Genomic DNA, 21,096 nt, shown 5'->3' on the forward strand with positions numbered 1-21,096 from the left:
TTTGTAACAGCTATAAACAGTAGCCTGAACCTAGTCAAGAAACACAAAAGACTCAAGCCTTTGGGTTATTTACAAATTAAATTGGATTACTTTCTTAAGTGATTCAAAATGATACCTCAAATTCTTTACCAATGACACGCATATCTGTTTAGAATGTAGCATTAAAAATGGTTCTGTTACGTATGATCCCATATCTATCAAATTTAGATTTTGGACGTATCTGACCTTTATTTAATAAAGGTAATGCCCCCAATTTTTTTGGTTACAACAGGGTAATGGTGGGGCAATGATAATTGCATGATTGCATGATGATAATTTTCAGATCAAATTTTCATAATGAGGTAATTACAGGGAAAAATATTCATGCCGTACTTGAAATTGTTTCAAGGTCAGAAGATGTCAGTAGTAACCATATTAAACAATAGATTTTAATGCTCACAAATTTTAAGTTTTGCCATTTCAGTTCTTTCAAAATTAATGGGATAATGTTAACCCAAATTTCTCATGAGAATATTTTGGGGACAATGTTAACAGGAGAGAAACCGTGATTAAAAAAAAAACAAAAAAAAAAAACTTGTTGATACCAACGTATTACCCTATTTTACCATATTAAGACTAATCCAAGCTGTGACCTCTTTTTTTTCTCATTCCTTTTCCTCTAATTTTCCAGTCTCATAAATAAACATACCCTGGATTGTTTCTGGGTGAGATCAGTACCCCAAAGGCAATTCATTCATGAAGGCAACCACCAGATTAGTCACATACTCTGGTCACATGTATCCCTGCTCTTTGATGAGGGCTATCTTGTGATAGACACAAACAGATCATCTCTGTTTTTAGGACGTCAAGTGAGGGACTGCTGTTTCCCTCATGATTTCAGACTCCAGTGCTCCTCTTCTTCTCTTCTTCTTTTTCTTCATGTGTCTGTGAACTTGTGCCAGGCCATGTGAAGATCACACTGGAGTGAAAGGGTGGGATAGGGATTTTTTTTTTTTTTTTATGAAAAGCTATTGAGGTCAGGGAATGGGGAAAGTAGAGCAAAACCATGGTGATTACTTCTTGAAAATCCAAGACATCTTTTGGGATAGAGCTATGCATTTTTTAAAACGAAAAACCATGTGCTTAAAACAACACCAAAGCAGTTGAAGTGGGCTGTGAAGATTTGAAGTTATAAATTGTTTCGTTGCCTTAGCGGAACAAATGGTTCACAGGTTCACCAAAAAAAAAAAATTCTTCATAAAAATATAAAAGCGCTACTGTTAATGTTTATAATGTGGTTTTAACCATATCAGTGACACTAGACTACGGTTTATTAAGTATGAGAGTGACTTTGCCAGTTTTATAAGCTGAAATATCTCAACAACTACACTGTTGTGTGATTTGGTAGAGGCACTCTTCCTTTGAATCCTTCCAACTTTCATTATGCCTGGATTTGATTCAGACAATACTATCCCCCAGAGGAGAAATCCTAATGACACCTGTGTAATCTTTTAAATGTCTCTGACTGTTGGGTAGATTGTCACAAAATCTGCTGCAAACATGCACAGTGAATTTGGCAGCTCTCTAATTTTTCATCAGCACCATCTTCAAATCAACTTGTAAAAAACCTGTGGCATTCCCATCAGCTCAGCCAGACTTTTTTTGGGGTAATTAGCAAATGTTAGCACACCCATAACTAAACTGATATGGTGAACTGAGTAAACATTAACTGATTTATGAATGCAACAAAACACACTTTAAATAACTTCAATGACACTGTTTATTTATCACCACTTGGTCTGTGTATGTATATGTGTGTGCAATTCTTTGCGCCTCACCATCTTTGATGTTCATATGTACTGTATTTGTGTATGCCTTCCCTGTATGATTGCAAAACCCTTCAATATCTTGCAGTGATAGCCCTCTGTCCTGTACATGATCAAATGTTCTGTTAGTAAAAATACACAACAGGCCAAAACAACTCAACTGGTTCTTTGCTACACACAGCAAGGCCCAGCACCTGTAAGTGGTGAAAAGTAACAATCAAATAAGATCAACTTAATTCTTGGTTCATGTGAAGGGGTTTTCTGAAGCACTCTCCCTTCACTTTAATCATCTTGATTTTGTAGCACTTGGTTTTATTAGATTGAATGACGATATGAGGTGTAGAAACTAACCAATGGTTACACAGTTTTCAGAAAAAAGTATATTGTATGCGTATATATATATATAGTTATATATATAGATTTATATTCATTTATAAGCTTTTAAAATAGCACAGTAAACACTTTGCACACATGATAAAAACCACTGAATGTGTCTGATTGTTTATGTATAGGCCAATGGCATCAAGGGAACCACACCCTCATCAAAGGAAATTTTACTTTCTCTGCAGTCAGTCAGCTCAGGAAGGAACATCAGAACTGTTACTACTTCAGAAATGAGAACATTCATTTGTGTGTGTATGTGTGTGCGTGTGTGTACATGTGTGTGGTTTTTCTTATATAGATAAACTGAACATGAGGCTAATGAGCTTCTTTTTCTACGCAGTACTTTTGTTCAGAGCTCCTTCCTGAAGTGGCTTATCTGGAAAGATGATTGAACTCAGCGCTAGACCACATGTTCCTGTCTGTAATTGCAAGTTGGAATATTTTAGAGTTTGCACACTTTAACCACACAGAAAGAACAACAGAAACAAAAAAGAGAAGTTATATAAAGACAGTCAAGTTAAAAACCAGAGATACAGAATTTATAATACTTCACATTTTCTCTCCTCTTTACCATGATTTTTTTTCATACCTGTACAACATCTGCTCTCTCTCTCTCTCTCTCCTCTAATTGTCTCTCACTTTCACTCTGGCAGTTTGTCTCCTTCCCGCAACACAGTCTCTGTACAGCTGGCTTAGTGGTGACCATAGAAATAGCTAAAGGGTTCCGTGTGACGTTGGTTGAAGTTTGTACAGAAACATTTGTTTTTTTTTCTTTAGTTTTTTTTTCTTTATGTAAACAGGCACACACAAATTTCTAGAGGCTAACTCTTCAGTCAACAAAAACACCTTCTTGACTTAACCGTTCCCTCATCATCACACATGATTTGTATTCCTCTGTTTGTTTCAGTTCCTTTCCTCTGTCTGCTGATGACATTGTAATTTTCACATGGTCAAGAGTTTCGGCCCCGGTCTCAGTCCTGCTGAGAGAAATAAGGCCTTGGATTGCTCTTTTGATATCTAGAGGTTTACAGCTACTCAGTTTTTATTTCTCCTTTCCTCCCTCAGCAGACACAGCCAAGGCTTCGTTACAGTCCGCCACCCAAGATAATGAAGTTTAACCAAGGTTGCTGTTGTCCAGGTTGCCGTTTGTTTAGTTTTATTTCGCTGTCTCCAGCATCAGTGTTGGTGGTCTAGTAAAGGAATTCACGCTGTCTCCGACAGATCCACATGGAATGAGCTAGCAAATCCTTTTGCGGGCTGAAAAGACAGAGAACACACTCGTTAAGACAAATGACACCCTTTCCCTCGAGGCTTTTTAGTGACACAGGCGGCTCGAAATACTATCTCTTGAAGGATACGTGCCACAAAGGACTCTCTGTGAAGTTATTTATACACCCTAGAGGCTGGTTCTCACAGCATAATTGTAAAACTAATTTGGGAATTGGGTAAAAACATGTCTATCAGTGAAGATAAATGCTCCAAAATTTGGTGGCTACATGATGCATGCGTAGAAAATACACAGAGCACTAATTGATTCATTAATTATCTATAAATGGATCATTAAACATTTATAAATACTTTATCAAGACAACCCTGGTGATCAGAGTATTGCCATAGCAGCATAAGATGCTATTTTTAAAAGTAGAATATATTGCCTATTGTTTAATAAAGTCTCAGCTTCTGGGACTATTCTGATAGCCTATTTTCTTACAGAATGATGAACAGCAAAACCTTTGCTGTGGCACAGCGGGTCCATTTATTTCAACTGATAAGAAAAAATGGAGGTAACATCAAAAAAGTAAATTGAAATAAAATAAAGTTGTGAGTTTTGGACTGAGCGAATATGGAGCACATTTATCCTAACCCTGCAAGGCAGACGAGATGAGCAGACACACAGGCAGCTATATTTGGAGCAAAACAAGCTCTAGCACCTAAAGGCTAAATACCAATTATTTTTCACACAGACCTGATGTGCAAGAAGAAGATTGCTTGCCTCTGTTAAGTCACAAACAAGAAAAAAGCAGGTTATGGTGCTCATCGTTTACCTGAGAGACAGCCCACAGTCAGCATGCAGTATCATGGAGGGTGGTGGTTAACATGATGGTGACTTGACTGGAAATGACTTCTCTACTGAATGTGTATATCAAATCCATTCTCTACTCTTAGAGCTAATAGAATATTCATGTAATGTGGGAGCCTGGAAAGCAATTGAAGGTGCTAAGAAGTGTCCAGCCATCCTTTTTTTCCCCTTGCTTTCCTTAGAAATGCAAACTGGAAACTGAAGTCTCAATTTTAGTGGTTCAGTGATTATCAATATGTTTCTTTTGCCAAATTAAACTTACTTTATACTGCAATAGTTTCCTGCCTTCTTGCAGAAAACTTGTGTACGTGACATTGCCAACTGAAATATTTTGACCTCATTGTTGACAGCCCATCTCACCCACTCTTATTTATGTCATGTATTGATCCACAAGCAAGCAAGTATAGATACTCAACAGTTCCTTTGTAGAACAAAATGGACTTCAGTCCTTGTGAAGAAGAAGCAGCAGCGTGGGTTGTGTTTCACCTTTTGAGCTATTCAGTAAGGAAGTCATCATGCTCGAGCAAAACCAATGTTGAGCAAATGGAAAAAGATGTCCTCTACATCATGAGATGATCTGTCTTTTGTTTTCTCTTTGCATGCTCCAATCACACAATGTAGATATGTGGAAACATGACGTGTGCTTGTTTTGACAACCTTTACTTATATGAGCATCAGATAAAAAGGATTTTGAGGGGAGAATTTGGAAAAAAGGAAAAAGAAAGGGGCAACAGCAAATTAACACAAGTCCAATTCATTTTTTTATTATTACTTTAGAATAAGTCACATAATTACAAGCAGCATTTAGGGTTAGGGTGAGGTTGATTAAAAATTTAAGTGTCTTTTGGAGAAGGACAGTTAGAAATAGTTTACATTTTACAATTGATAAAATTAATGATAATTTACAAAAAAAAAACAAAATCAAAAAACTTAACAGAACGATATAACAAAAGATAAAGCCGTAATTTTAAACTCCTTAATAAAAGAAGAAATAAAAGTTGATGAACATCATTAAAAAAGTCCAGATCAGAATCAAGAGGCAGATTCATTGTCCCCTCCTTTAGTATCTGTACTGGACCAGACCAAAGTCATAGGGTCCCAGGGACCTTTCATACTGATACTCACAGAGAAAGGTGGGTTTGTATGGTAGGGTCCCCCTATCATACTCTTTCCTCTCTAGCGTGCTGGAGCTGTACTGCTGTTGCTGCTGATGGAGATGATGGTGAAGGCTGTGGTGTGACTGTGACCTTTGGCCGTCCTTGCCAAAGGTGGAGAATGACCTATCGTTGGACGAGGCAGTGGACGAGGTCATGGTGAGTTGGTCGGAGAGGTTGACAGAGGAGGGTACCTCAGTGTCGGGCAGTGTGGCATCCATGCCGGGGACATGCAGATTGCTACGGTAGTCCGGCCCCTGACGCCCATCTGATGGCACAAAGGATGGCATCCAGCAGCGGTCAGAGTGACCCAGGGCCTTGCACTCTTCTGTACAGTTGGAGAACAGGTCAGTGCCTATAGAGAGTATTCAGAGAGAGGATGCCAAGTGCAAATGAAGAAAGCACAAATGGAAAGCCAGAAATGTTGATGGAGGACAATAAGTAAGAAAAAAGGAATGGGGTCATGATAAAAGAAGCAGTATAAATATTTGGAGTGGAAAGGGGAGATGGAGGGAGAGATGAGTGAAAGAAGAAGAGAGAACACAAGTTAGCAATCATTTGCCAATGTCGCAAGCAGAAAAAGTGCTGCAAAAGCTATTCATCAAAGAGACAAGGCCAACATTGATGAAGCGAATTGTTTGTTTTCTTCCTCACCCCATTCATTCCGAATGAAATGTGCAATCAAAGTGATGTGGTGTTGAGAAAACATTTCAACCCCCCCACCCCCCGACATCAACATCCTCAGTCTCACAATTGATTTTGAAACACCAGGAGACAAAATGCGAATCTATATTCCTTCGTCTGTACACAAAAAACGATAATTATGTTAAGAAATGTGCCACAAAACCAACAAAATAGTCACTGGCTACATAACCACACTCTAATGTCAATCATCCCTATACCAACCGACAAAGTGTGTAATTGGCACACAGCTTCTGCCAAAAACAAAAGACCACATAAAAAAGATCAAATCAACATCTGAAATGATATAATAGAATGTCAAACACACTCACGCATAAACCCCAAGCATGAAGGAAGTACCAGTTGTGTTAATTAAACTGTCTCTGTGTCAGAGTGTGTGTGTGCTCATGTGCATAGTGGATTGTAGTTTTCCTGGCTCTCCAGTGAAATCTGGATGGTTTAGGAAAGCCTTCAAATGACGCGATAGAAGCAGGAGATGATCGGTTTTGGGTGAGAAGAGGAAAGAGATCTGTTTCATAAGGAAAGGGAAAAAAAGAGCAAGGGAAAGAAAGTGGGCGATAATTCCCTGTGGCTGAGTGGGTTTCAGATCTATTCTACTGATCCATTCAACTGATAGTGTCTCTATTGCTCCATTACTAACACTACACATGTACACACACAAACAAAATAATGTTAGAGAAAAAGCAGAGAAGCTAGACTCTTTTCATATTTTTTGAGAGGGTAGGGGTGTGTGGGAGAGTCTGTATAGTCACTAGTGATCAGTGCAGTCATGTCAACGAATAAATGTGTTAATATTATCTGCCATCTACAGAGCATGTTTTTTTTCTGCCATTTCCACAACCTGTCATGGATTACAGATCATTTGAACCTATACATTCTTTTCTAAAAGACGAGAACTGAGTACAGAAGAAAGTATCCATAAGGTTCATATTGTTAGTTAAGTTTTGTTTGTTCTGTCTGGTAGATTGCAACTGCTTTGCTGTTTGTTATATTTCAGTATCATGACAATTTACAAATAAATAAATAAATAAACAAAATGAAGTTGCCCTGTTTCCATGTGTTCAATATAATGATCTGAGCAATCATCAGCAACAAAAGGTACAACCTGCACTTTCTGAACTTATTTTGGTGACCTCGCAGGCTATATGCATACTTGCAGATGTTAGTCAAGGCAAAAAAGCACTTGTACCTCCTTCTCATGTTTATCAAATTAAAATAAATTAATTGTAGTTCTAGTTAATGTTCTTCTGAACAATGCTAGACTAAATCTTAAGTGCACAAATAATGCAATAAAGCTGAATCCCTTGTTGTGGAGACAGAATACAGTATCTTTCATCATCTGGAAAGTATTATGTAGGCTTAATGCATTAATAATAAAGCTGAGATTTAGGTAGGATTTTTTTGTCTATCATTTTTATGTTAAGTGGGATAACTGGTTTCACTGTTTATGGATGCATTTATTTATTTATGTATTTATTTATTGAACTGCAACTAAGGTAATCCTTGAAAATACTGAAGACGGGGAAAAAGGCTAAAAAATGATGAGATGAGAACAGCCAGTAAACGGTTACGTATTTCGAAATAACCTTAAAATTAATTAAATCTAATTCGATGCAAATTATTAAACATACAACAAAAACATTATTGTAGTTTTGACTCTGTTGTGTTATACATCGCCAGTTATTTTAATAGTAAATATTGACCACTGCACATGTAAATAACACAGCAATATCAGTCTTTATATTGTCAGAACTACCACTACAACAGATCCCATTTCCTTCTATTTGTGCGCGTCGTGTGGATCTAATCTTGCTAATTCATGCCTCATGGGGAGCGAGAGAGGCACAAGACTGTGCAGTGACCAGAGAGCTAGAGACAACAAGGGCCAAACAGACTGGGGGGACTCACAGATTTCAGAAACAGAGACAGCAGGCGGGCGAAACGGCAAGACTGCAGGAACCATAAGGAACGAGAGGGGAAACCTGGGCAATCACAGATGGAAAGAGCAATGGCCAGAAAAGACAAGGGAGACCCAAACCTTACAGATGGAGATGGGAAAAGAGCTAGAGAGAGGTGGGCTGAGTTGGAGGCTGGCTTTGATTTACCAGAAACAGCGTTACAAATGTCCAATTAAACATTAGCTTTTATGTGCTTCAACCCTATTTCACAAATATTTTTTAAACATTCATTCAGATGCCACTTTTCTAATTCTAATTATTCAAGGCTGTGTGGAGCAGCTGCCTTATCTTAGTTTAAATAGTTTAAAATAGATATGTGTTAGAGCTGACAAGTTCTTTGTTTAGTATTTTACCTTACATATTTTGTTTGGTTACGAAAGATTTAAAGTCATGAGATATGTTTTTAGTTTGTATACACTGTCTGGTTTGATTGCCCCATGAGTAAGCACAAGTCACAGGTTTTTGCTGCCAAAGGGTGCATTTGTTTTTTATCATAGAAGGGATGTGGCTCAGTGGCAGCACAAACCGATCTGATGGAGAAGAAAATGAAAAATCTCTCAATTCCATCAGGACTAGTCCAGGAAAAGCTGCTCCAGGAGATATTTGTAATGCTGATTCCATTTTTGAGTGGCGTTTACTTCAATTTACCCTCCAATTCACCCCAAGAACTAATGTATATTTATGGTGTCTTTAAAGTCTGGGTGCATATAAATTATGGTATTTCTGTTAATTCCCACTTTTATATTTGCCCTTTAACCTTTTAATGGACTATTCAGAAATGTCTCTTCTCACACGTGAAGGGCGTTGACCTCAGGCCACTTTCTGTCATTTCTGAGGTATTGTGTGGATAAAGAAATTGGGTGTCATAATGCATACATATATACATTCTTAAATGTATAAACAAACGAGCAGGAAGACTGAAGCACAGGTGCGTAAACCAGACATATATTTGGCAGAAACCACATGGTACCCACACCTGCATACCAATAAAAAGTTAACACTGAAGGATTATAAGAGAAAAGGTTTGTTTGTTCCGTATTTCTCATTTCTCAGTTCGCACTGTACTCTGGAGAGGATGTAAAAATATAGTCTGCTCTGCACTGTTTACCATATATCAGGCTGAAAGTCGTGTTACAGCTTCCGAAATGCTCAGTGATTTTTTGCCTGCCAACTCACTCTTGAAAAACTGACAACGTGAACATATATGTTTGCAAACACACATACATGCTTGAAATACTCCATTAATACAGAGATATGTAAATTTACACGAGCAAACAGACAGGGCATGCATACATGACACCAAGTAGCTGTTGATCCCCGTGAAGCACCTTTTCCTCCTCAGGCAGGAAGAAAAACAACAACCAAAACAGTGACTGGCAATGACAGGCCCTGCCAGCAGCCCTATCTCTCATTGTGACCTCATCAGGCAGGAAGAACACACATACGCACTCTCACATGCACATGCAGGAGACAATGTAAACGATGCTACACAATAAAAACCTGATCTACTTGCTAATAAGCAATCAGCACTTCTGTTCTTTTTTCTTTTCCTTTTCCCCCCCATTACAACTCTGCATGTTTCTGAAATCCCTTGTTGGTGTGATTTGACTAATTGCGCTGTCTGACATACATCCAGCAACAGCGAGCAGGGAAATGAAGGAAAACAATTTCTCAGGAAAACACGAGCCTCTAGTTTGAATTCATTTTGTGGGTTTACACTTAGATTTGCAGTCTCTCATTCTCTATTAGTCCCTATGAGTTTCTTTCCTTTCGTCCTCTGTCTCTCATTATTTTCTGTCACATGTAATTCTCCTTCTTTCCTCTCCTTGCCTGTTGCTTTTTCTCTCCTTATTTTGTTTTCTCCACCCTTAAAAAAAGAGCACTCCTGTTCCCCCAGGTGGAGGGTGTCTTCTATCCATACCTCTGTTTTTCATCTTGTCCTCCACTGCTCCAGAGAGAATACAGACACAAAACATCAATATTTGGACAGCAGCAGCGTACGGCAGGGGAGTAGCAGAGCTTCCTTACATGAGTTGGCCAGAGAGGCTGTGATGAGTAAACCAGAGACCTCCCAGGGCCAAAACAGAACAAGATGGCTCTCACAATTCTAGACGTAATGACAGACAGAAAAGAATGTTCCTAGCTACCATTTTCAATGTTTGTTAGGCAGCAACTACGCTGGGATGGAGAGCCAAGATGGCCCCTCCTGTAACAGTCACTGCTTGATTAAGTGCAAAGGGACAGTTTGTATGATTTGGACCTTTGTTGAATGCCAAGAATTACAGTGTACAGTTCTTTGACAAAAGAACTTCTGACAGCATCGTTCTACAAAATTTTGATTTATTACTACTTAGCTTTTCTTTTCTTATTTCTGGCCTTCAGATGTTATTATAAAATTGCACTCAGAGACTGTTGTTTCTAATATTTTACCTAATCTATGTATCGTGACGTCCTACTCTTTTTTTTAATAGGTTTATTCAGGCAAGCTAGACCAGATGTTCAGTGACATTCATTTTCTGGAGAGAAAATGGCCAAAGCATGTTTATGACTCCCCAAGAGTTTGCAAATAGTCTTACGGCCTTACCTTTTACTTCGAAATTTTCAAGGCCTCATGTGAGGAAAAAAGAATACAATACTCTTTCACTTTTAATCTTGAGTTTTTAACAGATTCAAGGTATGTCCATGTACAGGCACTACAGCCATACTTGTGTCCTCTTTTTTCAATCACTTCAGGGTTAAAAACACATTCAGTTTATTCAAAAGCTATACCCTATTTATACTGAAGAGGGTATTCATCAAGGTGCTAAAGTTGTTTGAGTGTATTAGTAATCACTGCAGGACATGTTCCTATTGTGGTTTCTTTTTCACACAGAGAATCCTCTTCCATCTACCTTAGCCATGTTACAAAGAGGTCATTCAAAATGGAAACTGTTTAAGTGCTTCCACAGAGATAAGAAAGACATCTTGCAGGAATCTGAGCAATCTCGTCAATTAGTTAATCAAACTGATTGCCAGAATTCTCTTTTATCTTTCTCTGCTCTGATTTGTATTGACTATTTTTGAATTCAACAAATGAGTCGTGTTAGTAGAAGAGATGCCATGTCTGCCTATTTCAGGTAGAATGCAAAGTAATTTTTTAATGAGAAAATGTTTATTTTTTTCATTCTGTTTCCTGCAGAAGATTTTGCAGTGAGCTCTTTTCAAATTCTTCCAATTCAAAGGCAATAAGTGTGGATCTACACAATGAGTTCACCAAACTTCCATCATGCCATCTTCGTTCAGAGGTTGCGCATTTACGAAAGTATTCTGCTGTCATTGTTTCTTGTTAAAATAGCCGTTCCTTAAGAGCAGTGATTTTAAGCAAAAAATTGCTAAACATTTGCTGATTCCAGTGTTGTTGCTTGTTTTATACGATAGTAAACTACATATCCTTTGGACTGGTGGTCAAGACAAACAAGCAATTATGTAACAATATTTTTAGGCATTAAACCATTTAGAGCTTTGAAATGATTTCAGTCAGAAATTAAACTAAATAAATGATGAAAAACATGATGCACGGCCAACTGATGACACAATAATTGTTAGTTGCAGCCTTTGTCTGGTGTTACTATTTTAACTACGGACTTGAAAAGGTTTTCATGAGTGAAAGCTTTTCGGTTATGACTGTTTGCCTTTTGTTTGTCATTTTCACCTAAGCAAAGGAAATGTCTTCCGAATGCATTTGTGTATTTTCTTCCCCTCAACTCCTTTTCGTTCGACTTTCCTTTATGCAAGCTTTTAAACGAAAACTTGAGATGTTCTCTTAATCATCTCACAGATTGCATTTGTTTGTTTATGACATTCTTTTGGCATAAATCTATATTTCTATGCAAACCATTTGCCCTTTAGTGTCTGGGACAATGAGAGAAGGTGGTATCAAAACACTGTGTGCTAAATTCCTCTGACAGCTTACTGACATGGGAAACTGCAACACTGTGGCCGCCACTAATTCATAATCAGCCATCTAATACACCGTTGCCACAGTGATTTAATTGTCTCATTTGTCACGGCTGTTGTTCTCACCATAACAAACGTCATGATAATGATCATTTCCAGTCTCCCACCCGTCACGCAGTCTTCCACAGCTGATCGAATGTTTCTGTGAAGCCAATTTTTTTTTCCTGATGAATATTTTATCCTCTCTTAAGTGTCACCTTTTTTTCTTACGTTCACTCACTCCTGTTGTCACCTCCAATTTAGATGATGGGAGAGCAGTGTATAATTTGGGAAAAAGAAGTCTTGGGCTATAAAAGGTGTGGCAGTCAGTCAATAGTGCTTCAGCTGTTGATGAACCAGTGCCTCACTGCAGACACGCTGCTTTGAGAAAAAGCCATTTGCCCACTTTTTAAAGGTATCTGGTGGCTCACAGGCAGTGTCCTTTTGATTTAAAACCACGTCAGGAGACTTATTTTCTAAAGTGTCAGCCGAGCGGCCGAGCGGAAAGCTAAGGCAGGTGTAGTTGATGATATGCCAACTGGAAATGGTTTTCCCTTGATTTGAAATATTCTGAGGTGCACAAAAAAGGAGAGTGTGCTGTGCGGTCCCATGAGGAAACCTTGCCTCTAACCCTCCTTTGATAATTGCTATGCAAAGGATCTAGAAATGAATTACTGATCAGCCGAGTGTTGCGGAGAGCCAACGTGTGGGGGAGACAGAATGAAGGATGAGACCCTGCCACAAACCCAAGAAAAGAATATGTGTGTGTCAGGCAAACGCATGCACACACAGAACACAAGCATATGAAGTGTTATCTAGGCATAGTCATGTCAAACACACAAATATATATGCATATTTGTGTGTGTGCGTGTGTGTGTGTGTGTGTGTGTGTGTGTGTGTGTGTGTGTGTGTGTGTGTGTGTGTGTGTGTGTGTGTGTGTGTGTGTGATCACAGCCAAACATATGGTTGTGAACACAGGTTCTCAAGAAACACATAAAAGTACATCAGGTCAGTACAAAGTCATCATGGCTCAGGCTTTGGCAGTCTGGCTTTCTACTCGCACTAAACACAAAACTCATACAGGAAACAGCACATAATAACACAACTAAACTTACAGAAGCTCGCAATCCACATAAGACAACCAACAGCATTCCTGTCCCTGTATATTATTAAGTAACACAGAGAAAAACAGAGACACAAATGAGCAGTATGTACACCTATATAGAGAAAATATATATATATATGGCAAAGTGCCAACTGCTTTCCTCTTAAACTGAATCTCATTTAAGCTTCACACAGCACCATCTCAAAGGAGAAAGCCGTTTCAATACAGACATCATCACTGAGCCTTGTGTTCTACACAGCACACACACAAGCAGATTCAATACAGGTATCATGTATACACCTACATATTAAATCAGACAATGGTATACCTTTACACCTACACAGACACACACTCCATCTGGTTTTGTTTACAGAAGTCTGAGAAACTCAAATGTCCCTCTTTCCAAAATACCAGTCGTGTGATATTACCTCCCATGGAGTGTTAAGCTGTTCCCTTCTAAATCCAACATGCGGACCAAATGTTGGTTTCCTGGTATGAAATACAGAGTACAGCACCAACTGTGTACACTCCCAGACCAGTGCCAAATGAGGTTTCTAGGAGCCAAATAAAGCTGAAGAAACATGTTACCGATTCAAAAATGTAGGTCTGTAACTATACTAGCAAATCGTCACAAAGGAATTCAAGACAATTTTCCACATAAAATAAGTGATAAAGTACAGTCTCAGACTTGTCCAGGATCATGTTAGGACTTATTCCTTTCTGATATCTTGAGACATATATCACATACTTATACATCCAATGTTCCTTGTTGTCTTTTTTTTTTTTTTAATCTGATCTGCTGGTTAACATTGGGCAAAATTCTTGAATAACAGCGAAATGCCACATGCATTCCAACAAGAGGTGTATGTTTAAGCAAACCCATTAATCATTTCACAAGGGTTTTTTCTGATAAAAAAATAAGGGAGTTTTGGATTTCTTCCAATTCTGTAGTTCAGTCTCGCACAGTTTGACCTTCCCAGCCTGTTTCATGAGCGAGGGCAGAGAGTGACACTACCATTGCTGCATACTGGCTCTCTATTTTGGCTTCGTTCATTAACAATGTCAAACACAGGAGAGCCTAATGAGGGACCATTCACTATCCTACAACACCTATCTGATCTTTTCTATTTGTATTCTCAGCATTGATATGATATTTGGCTGGCTCCCGTCTAGACAGGGGTCTTACACGCGTCGTGTGGAACAATCCCTCAGAAGGAAAGGGCAGTTCAATATGAAATGAGATTTTGTATTGCTCCACTTTTTGCCTGACTCCACTTTGATCAATAAACAGGTAAAAACCTAATAGAATTTTAGATAGAACAAGGCTAGCCTTATGATAAGACCCAAAGACATGTCTAAGGAAATCTGCATTGTTTTAAAGTGTAAAAGAGAAATGAGTGAGTAAACAGACCTGAAATATGAGTGTAGGTGGGGAAATGTTACCTAATCCTGATATTTTACCTTTATTTTAGCTGCAAAAGCTACAAAAAAAAATGCAAAAGGTACTAATATTTTTTGATAAGCAGAATCTATACATCAAAGGTACTACAACACCCCAAGTGTAATGCTGATTGAAATGCTTCTCATTATATCAATTTAGCTTTAATGCCTTTCATTTCACTTCAGTGAGGATATTGATTTGTGCCACCAAAGCACTATAGGCCTCACACTGCCTTAGTGCCATTTACTGTCCTTTCAGCACCACTTCATGCTGAAACAGCAGCAGACTTAAAACGAGAGAAGTCGGAATGCAAGGAAGGAAGAAAGAGAAGAGATTTCCCCCCAAATTTCCCTCCTTTTCACCCGGCTGTGAAATGTAATCAACACCTCTGGGGCCCAGTTCGTGCCAGCAAGCAACCTCGGAGTCTAGGCCTTCGCACTCTCTCAAATTAAGGAAATTAAAAGTCACCGGTCCGCACCAACAATTCAGCTTTATCCCATTCACAATAACAAACACACACTATTGAAACAGATCAGGGTAGGGTGTGTGAGGGCTAATATGTTGGTGTAATTATGTGGGGTAACTCACCGGCTGAATGACCCCGGTTTGTGGCATCGTGGTCACTGTCACCCTGTTCGCTGTCACCGTGACCACTGTCTTTGGAGCTAACAATATCTGCTTCTTGAAATGCCGAACTAAAAGAGGCAGTGGGGAGGGCAGAGAGTTGAGGTATGAAAATAGTAATAGGGCAGAAGGAGAGAGGTTGAGACAGGGAAGCAGGAGACGAAGAGAGAAGCCAGGATTAAAAGGGAAAGGAGAAGGAATGGGAGAGTCAGAAATCAACACCACATTAATATAGTCACGGTGGCCATCAAGAGTCTAAATTGGATGTTACACATGGCATGTAATGAAATCCAGCATTACAGCTTTAATAGACGCTACTCCGTCAGTTATGGGACTGATGCCAAATTGAAGATGAGTGTTATGGATACACTGGGAACAGTGTAGCCTCTCAAAGCCACAATTAAGGATGCAGAATATATGGGATTCACACTGATGGTTGTAATATTCATTTTTATAGACATATGAATAGGTTGTGGCTCCATGAGGCATATTGAATGTTACAGGTCTTCTGATGGTGGATTGTGTGTGGCTCTTTAGGCTCTGTGATTTGGAGATGTTTCAGTGTCTGTGCATGTGTCGCTAAATGTGTGCTTTTCACTACCTGTTGACACGTCTGGGTCTGTCCACAAGATAGCTGAGTTCTGCTCGTTGGTGTTTTGTCTAGAAAACCCACAGACAACATTGGTCACATGTGATGCCGAATAAACAGAGGAGAGAGACATATGTTTCAAAATAAGAGAAGCATTTAAAAACATATATGGATACACTTGATGTCAACGTGTAACTGTGTAGAATAAGTTGTGGCTATGTGAGGCGGGGTACCGACGGTGCGCGCATCCACTTGGTGAGTGAGTGGGCGAGAGGAGACGAGAGTAGGGGAGAGTAGGTTAGGGAGGCGATTGAATGCGTAAATGATTGAGCCGCGCGATGCTGAAACTGAACAACCTTTGTTCACCGTGCTGCCGTGCTGGGTTGTGCACGGAATACTTAACGCACAGAAAAGGCAAGGCTGTGACTGGCTGTCTGGCTCCAGTCCAGCCAAACCGCAATCAACAAAAAGCCCCAACTCCACAGCTCCGCTGGCAGAACGCACAGACTGAGCACATCAAGTCTATTGAAGCCGCTGGTCTCATATCTTCTTATAGATTCTTATATTTGCCACGCAAACTTTATAACCTCCTGGGGACATGTGCGGTATTTTGTTTATTTATTTTTTAAAAGATCCACTGTTAGGGAAAGATTCTGGCGTTGCTAAACCAGCAGAGCGAAACGCTCTCCGGGCGATTTTTTTTTTGCACATTATAGTGCTTTATTGATTACATACTCCCTTCTGTGTAATTTAAAAAAAAATACATTCGTTTGAATGACCAATATAAGTTCCACAACTCTCCAACGTGTAGCCTAAAATTCATTAATTATTAAAATACTTTTGTAAAATTCACAAATTACACTGTTGGCCCTTAAGTGGGAACTGGTTATGTGCGTCAAATTAAATCGTTTTTACTGAATAAAGAATAAACATTAAATAAAACACGTTTTTCAACTTGGTGGTCTAAAGAAATTGGCAAGTAAAGAAAAATATCTGGCGCACTCAACTTCTTCGCACGACGTAAAGGGTGATCTAACAGCAATCTGTTACCAAAAAAAAAAAAAAAAAAAAAAAAAAGGACTACCAGATTTAAAAACTGACATGTCCAATCACCATTAAGCATGACAGCGGTTAAAGGCCACTAAGCACAACAGCCAATGGCACATTCCTTTATAAGTCTTTTGAGAGAGTTTGACATTAGAACAGCTTGCCATGCCTAAAAACTGGGTTAACTGTTGAAATTGGGGTTTTGTGCTCTTTTGATGCAGCTCAAAATGTAGCCCAGAGAGACTGCTAATGCTGATTCAGGCCTCTCTTACCTCATTAGACAGGATACTGCCATTAGATATGATGTCCGGCTGTTGGTCACTGTAACCAGTGACTATGGCGCCGCAGGGGTTGGTGTGATCTGTGTCAGTGCTGCGAGAGGGGCTGCATGGTTTCAGAAACATCAGATCCGTTTTGGCAGATTCCGGTGTCAGACACACCTGGTAGCAGTAGGAATTCTGGTTTTGGTGATGGTGGGAGCCGAACCCCCCTCCTACGCCGCCTACACCAGACTCCTCCACGGGCACCTGCCCCACGGGCCCGACTCCTGACGTTACATTGGTGCTCTGAACTAACATGATGTCGGATTTACTTAGCTTTTTCTGTTTACGGCCACGAGCCTGCCTGCTGCAGCACGAGCCACAGCACAGGCAGCAGTCACCAGCAAGCAGGCACGTGTATATGTTGAGCTTCTTGTCCTTTTGGCAGCGCACGGCCAGCACGATCATGGCCAGTAGGAAGATAAAAGAAACAGAGCCCAGGGCAATGATGAGAATTAGGGTGAGGTCAAGGGAGGTCTCTTTTGTCTTGGAAGCTGAGCCGCGATCGACACCGCGGCCTTCATTCACGCTGTCCACTAAAATTACACTCACACTGGCAGAGGAGGACAGAGGTGGCTGCCCGTGGTCCCTCACTTCGATCAGCAGGTCATAGTAGCCCTGGGGATCCCGTTTGGGAGATATCCTGCGGGCTGTTCGTAGTTCCCCTGTCCTCCAGTCCATGCGGAACATTCCCATCTCGTTGCCCCGTAGGATGCTATATGACAGGCGTGCGTTCTCTCCATCATCTGCATCCATGGCCACAATGCGCGTCACTAGATAGCCTGGTTCCGCAGAGCGTGGCAGGTGCTCTTTGGCTGTGCCGTTTTTGCCGATAGGGGCTATCACAGTAGGAGCGTTGTCATTTTGGTCAACTATGATCACATTTACAGTAGCGTTAGAGAAGAGCTCGGGAGCACCTGAGTCCTTAGCCTGGACCATGAAACTGAACTCCTTCAGCTGCTCGTAATCAAAAGAGCGTAGTGCGTAAAGGTAGCCAGTGTCCTGATTTATTGACACATATGTGTCCACGGACATGCCCTGTATGTCACACTCCAATATGGAGTAGGTTATAAGAGCATTTTGTCCTACATCGGGGTCCAAAGCGCTCACGGCGTGAATGAAAGCACCGGGCACGTTATTCTCAGTCACATATACATCATAAACAGCCTGCGTAAATCGGGGCGCGTTGTCATTCTCGTCGGAGACGTGCACTTTAATTGACTTGCTGGTAGCCAGGGAAGGCTGACCTTTGTCTTTAGCCACCACGGTTATGGTGTATGAATCTGTGTTCTCCCTGTCCAACGGTCCGTCTGTCACAATGGTGTAATAGTTTTTAAAGGAAGATTTCAGCTTAAAAGGAACATCCCCTAAAATTTCACAGCTCATTTGTCCATTCTCATCAGAATCCCTGTCCGAGACGCTAAAAAGTGCGATCACGGTGCCCGGGGCGTCCTGCTCGCTCACAGATTCAGTCACAGTGCTGAAACCGATCTCTGGTGTGTTGTCGTTCACGTCCACGAGTTTGACAAGCACTTTGCAGTGCGCGGGGACCGCATTAGCTCCCAGATCTTTAGCCTGAACATAGATCTGGTGCGTGACACTCTCTTCATAGTCCACCTCACCCGCTACCTCTATCCTACCTGTTCTGGCATCAATGTTGAATAATTCCTTTATCCGCGGTGTGTTATGATTGCTGAAAGAATAAACGATCTCTCCGTTTTGTCCCTCATCAACATCAGTAGCATTGAGCTGAATCACGAGAGTGCCCACGGGTGAGTTTTCCCGCAGATTAACCGTGTACACGGACTGGTCAAACGTGGGCGCGTTGTCGTTAGAGTCCAGAACTTTAACGACCAAGAGAGCTGTCCCGGTCCGCTGCGGGATGCCCCCATCCACAGCCGTCAGCACATAGCGGTGCACTGCCTGCTGCTCTCTGTCCAGCGGTTTCTCCAATACCAGCTCCGCAAACTTGTTCCCGTCGCTCTGTGTTTGCACGTCAAGGTAGAAATAGTTGTTATTCGTTATGGCATATGTACTGAGCGCGTTTGTGCCAACGTCAGGGTCGAAGGCGTTCTCCACCGGGAAACGGGTCCCGGGAATAGCGCTTTCCGAGATTTCCACAGAAATGTCTGTTTCAGGAAATCTGGGTGGATTGTCGTTGATATCCATCACCTCAATCTCCACGCGAAAGAGCTCCAATGGATTTTCCAGAAACACCTCCAGGTGCAATAGGCACTGGGTGGTCTGCTTACAAATTTGTTCCCGGTCAATTTTTTCCTTCACCACGAGCGCACCGTTCTCTAAGTTCACCTCCAGATAAGGTGTCCGTGAACTAGGCACAGTCTGAAAGTGGCGAGCGGAAAGTTTGGTAATGTCCAGCCCCAAATCCTCTGCAATATTCCCAACCACAGAGCCCGGTTCCTGCTCCTCTGGCACCGTGTAGCGTAGCTGAGAGGCAGCTCCATCCAGAGTGGAGAGCAGGAATATTAACCAAATCATCTCCTCTGCCTCTGTCCAAGTGCACTTCAAAACGGAAAAAAATAAATGTTATTCCCTCTTCTCACAAGAAATGAGCATTTCCCATTTTCTCTGTCCGTAAAAGGGCAGTGAAATAAACAGCAACAAGGCTGCACGACTTTGAAATTCCTCTCCTCTGCCTCAGGTCAGTGGAACATTGTGTCGTTTCAGCTGTGAGAAGCACAGCCATTTGATCCGAGCTTCTCTGTTTTAATCAATTCAGCACCGGTCTGTGAGTTTTGGCGTCAGCGCAAACATTGCAGGCTGGAGCCAGGACGCATAGCCAACTCATAGCCTCTGCACAGAACAGACTGCCCCTTCTTCACAGAAAAAAAGTCACAAAACAAAACAGGAAATTCCACACCAGCAGAGAAAGAACGCAAAAAGTCCTATTTATGCACAACCGAAATCAGCAACAAATATAACTTCTAAAGAAAGCCTGGCGAATAACACGACTTTCTCCCTATCTTTCTCTATGAGGATGTAATCACTGCGCCTAAGCGCTCAAAGCGGATGATGTTCACAGCTCGGCTTCTGTAAAGCAAGTGTGAGCAGCGAGGTTGGTTTTGCGCACAGCTCCTTTCCCCACCAGCCAATGATATTCTCAAACAGCGGGTGTAATGGCACCTGATTGGGGCTCCGCAACGCCAGCCAGAGAACACATAGGACCCTCATAACAAAACCAGTTAAGTGCCGCTGCGCTCCTCTCCTCTCCTCCCCTCTTTCCTCCAGGCCCAGCCTCAGTTGTAGCAGGGAAATTAAATGTTTTACACATCCAGTGAATTAAGAAAGTTGAATAATAGTGGGTGCTAGTTGGCGTTGGCGGGGCTGTGTAGATAAAACTGAAGCTTCCGTCGAAATAGTGGATTTTTTGAAAAGTTTTTTTAACCTTATTCGTATTACTATCATGAGGATTCCTTTTTTGTTCCAATATAACAAATATCTCACAACTTGTTAGATGAAGAGCCATGACCCTCGTGTGGCTGTTCTTGACGCAATTATTTCAACAGTTTGCTATTAAAGCGCTGCTCTGATAGCAAAGCATGAGTCAGACTGTACCAAGCATACTCACAGCCAAAGACCACCATGTAAAATGCCTGCGCAAGTAAAGACAGCTAGTGACGCAATACTCCAAAGTGCCGTGGTCACTCTCGTCTCTCTCTCTCTCTCTCTGAAATGCACACATCTCAACAGGATATTGGAGGAAAAAATAAAGCATTTTAAATAAAGTATACATATATCCAATGCAATTTCCTGACGAGTATCAGTATGATACAAGGTTCCATCAGAGCAGGATCACACATGACTTACTTTAATTCAGAGAAATGAAGCGTTGTACTTTAGTCCTACCGTGTTGCTAATAGCCTAAAGCCTATTAGTTCTCCCATCTTCCCG

The 21,096-nt window shown here is 40.8% G+C and overlaps 1 protein-coding gene and 1 long non-coding RNA gene across 4 annotated transcripts in view; both read right to left on the reverse strand.

Moving 5' to 3' along the window:
- Nucleotides 1–21,096, reverse strand: part of LOC145429373 (uncharacterized) — a 323,103-nt gene that overhangs the window by 102,863 nt on the left and 199,144 nt on the right. The gene's annotated exons all lie outside the window — the stretch shown is intronic.
- Nucleotides 1,742–20,323, reverse strand: pcdh10a (protocadherin 10a). Of its 3 annotated transcripts, none has more exons than XM_026169920.2 (5): nt 17,137–20,323; nt 15,830–15,888; nt 15,193–15,299; nt 5,395–5,778; nt 1,742–3,446 (listed from the first exon to the last, which is right to left on the reverse strand). In XM_026169920.2, the coding sequence occupies exons 1-5, from the start codon at nt 19,681–19,683 to the stop codon at nt 3,427–3,429; spliced, it is 3,117 nt and encodes a 1,038-aa protein (XP_026025705.1). In that variant the 5' UTR covers nt 19,684–20,323; the 3' UTR covers nt 1,742–3,426. The 3 variants fall into 3 exon arrangements, with proteins under 3 accessions (XP_026025705.1, XP_026025706.1, XP_026025704.1); XM_026169921.2 differs by having other exon boundaries at nt 2,948–3,446; nt 5,618–5,778; XM_026169919.2 differs by lacking the exon at nt 1,742–3,446 and having other exon boundaries at nt 5,008–5,778.

The sequence above is a fragment of the Astatotilapia calliptera genome, chromosome 6, assembly GCF_964374335.1.
Source record: "Astatotilapia calliptera chromosome 6, fAstCal68.1, whole genome shotgun sequence".
Classification (NCBI taxonomy): Eukaryota; Metazoa; Chordata; class Actinopteri; order Cichliformes; family Cichlidae; genus Astatotilapia; species Astatotilapia calliptera.

Bases quoted from the DNA above. Each gene is read 5' to 3' on its own strand.
- pcdh10a (XM_026169919.2), bottom strand. From the start codon at position 19,683: ATGATTTGGTTAATATTCCTGCTCTCCACTCTGGATGGAGCTGCCTCT. The intron at 15,889-17,136 runs GTAAGAGAGGCC...TGGGTTTTCTAG, and splicing joins GCAGTATCCTGTCTAATGAG to ACAAAACACCAACGAGCAGA. The intron at 5,779-15,192 runs GTGAGTTACCCC...TACTCTCTATAG, and splicing joins AAACCGGGGTCATTCAGCCG to GCACTGACCTGTTCTCCAAC.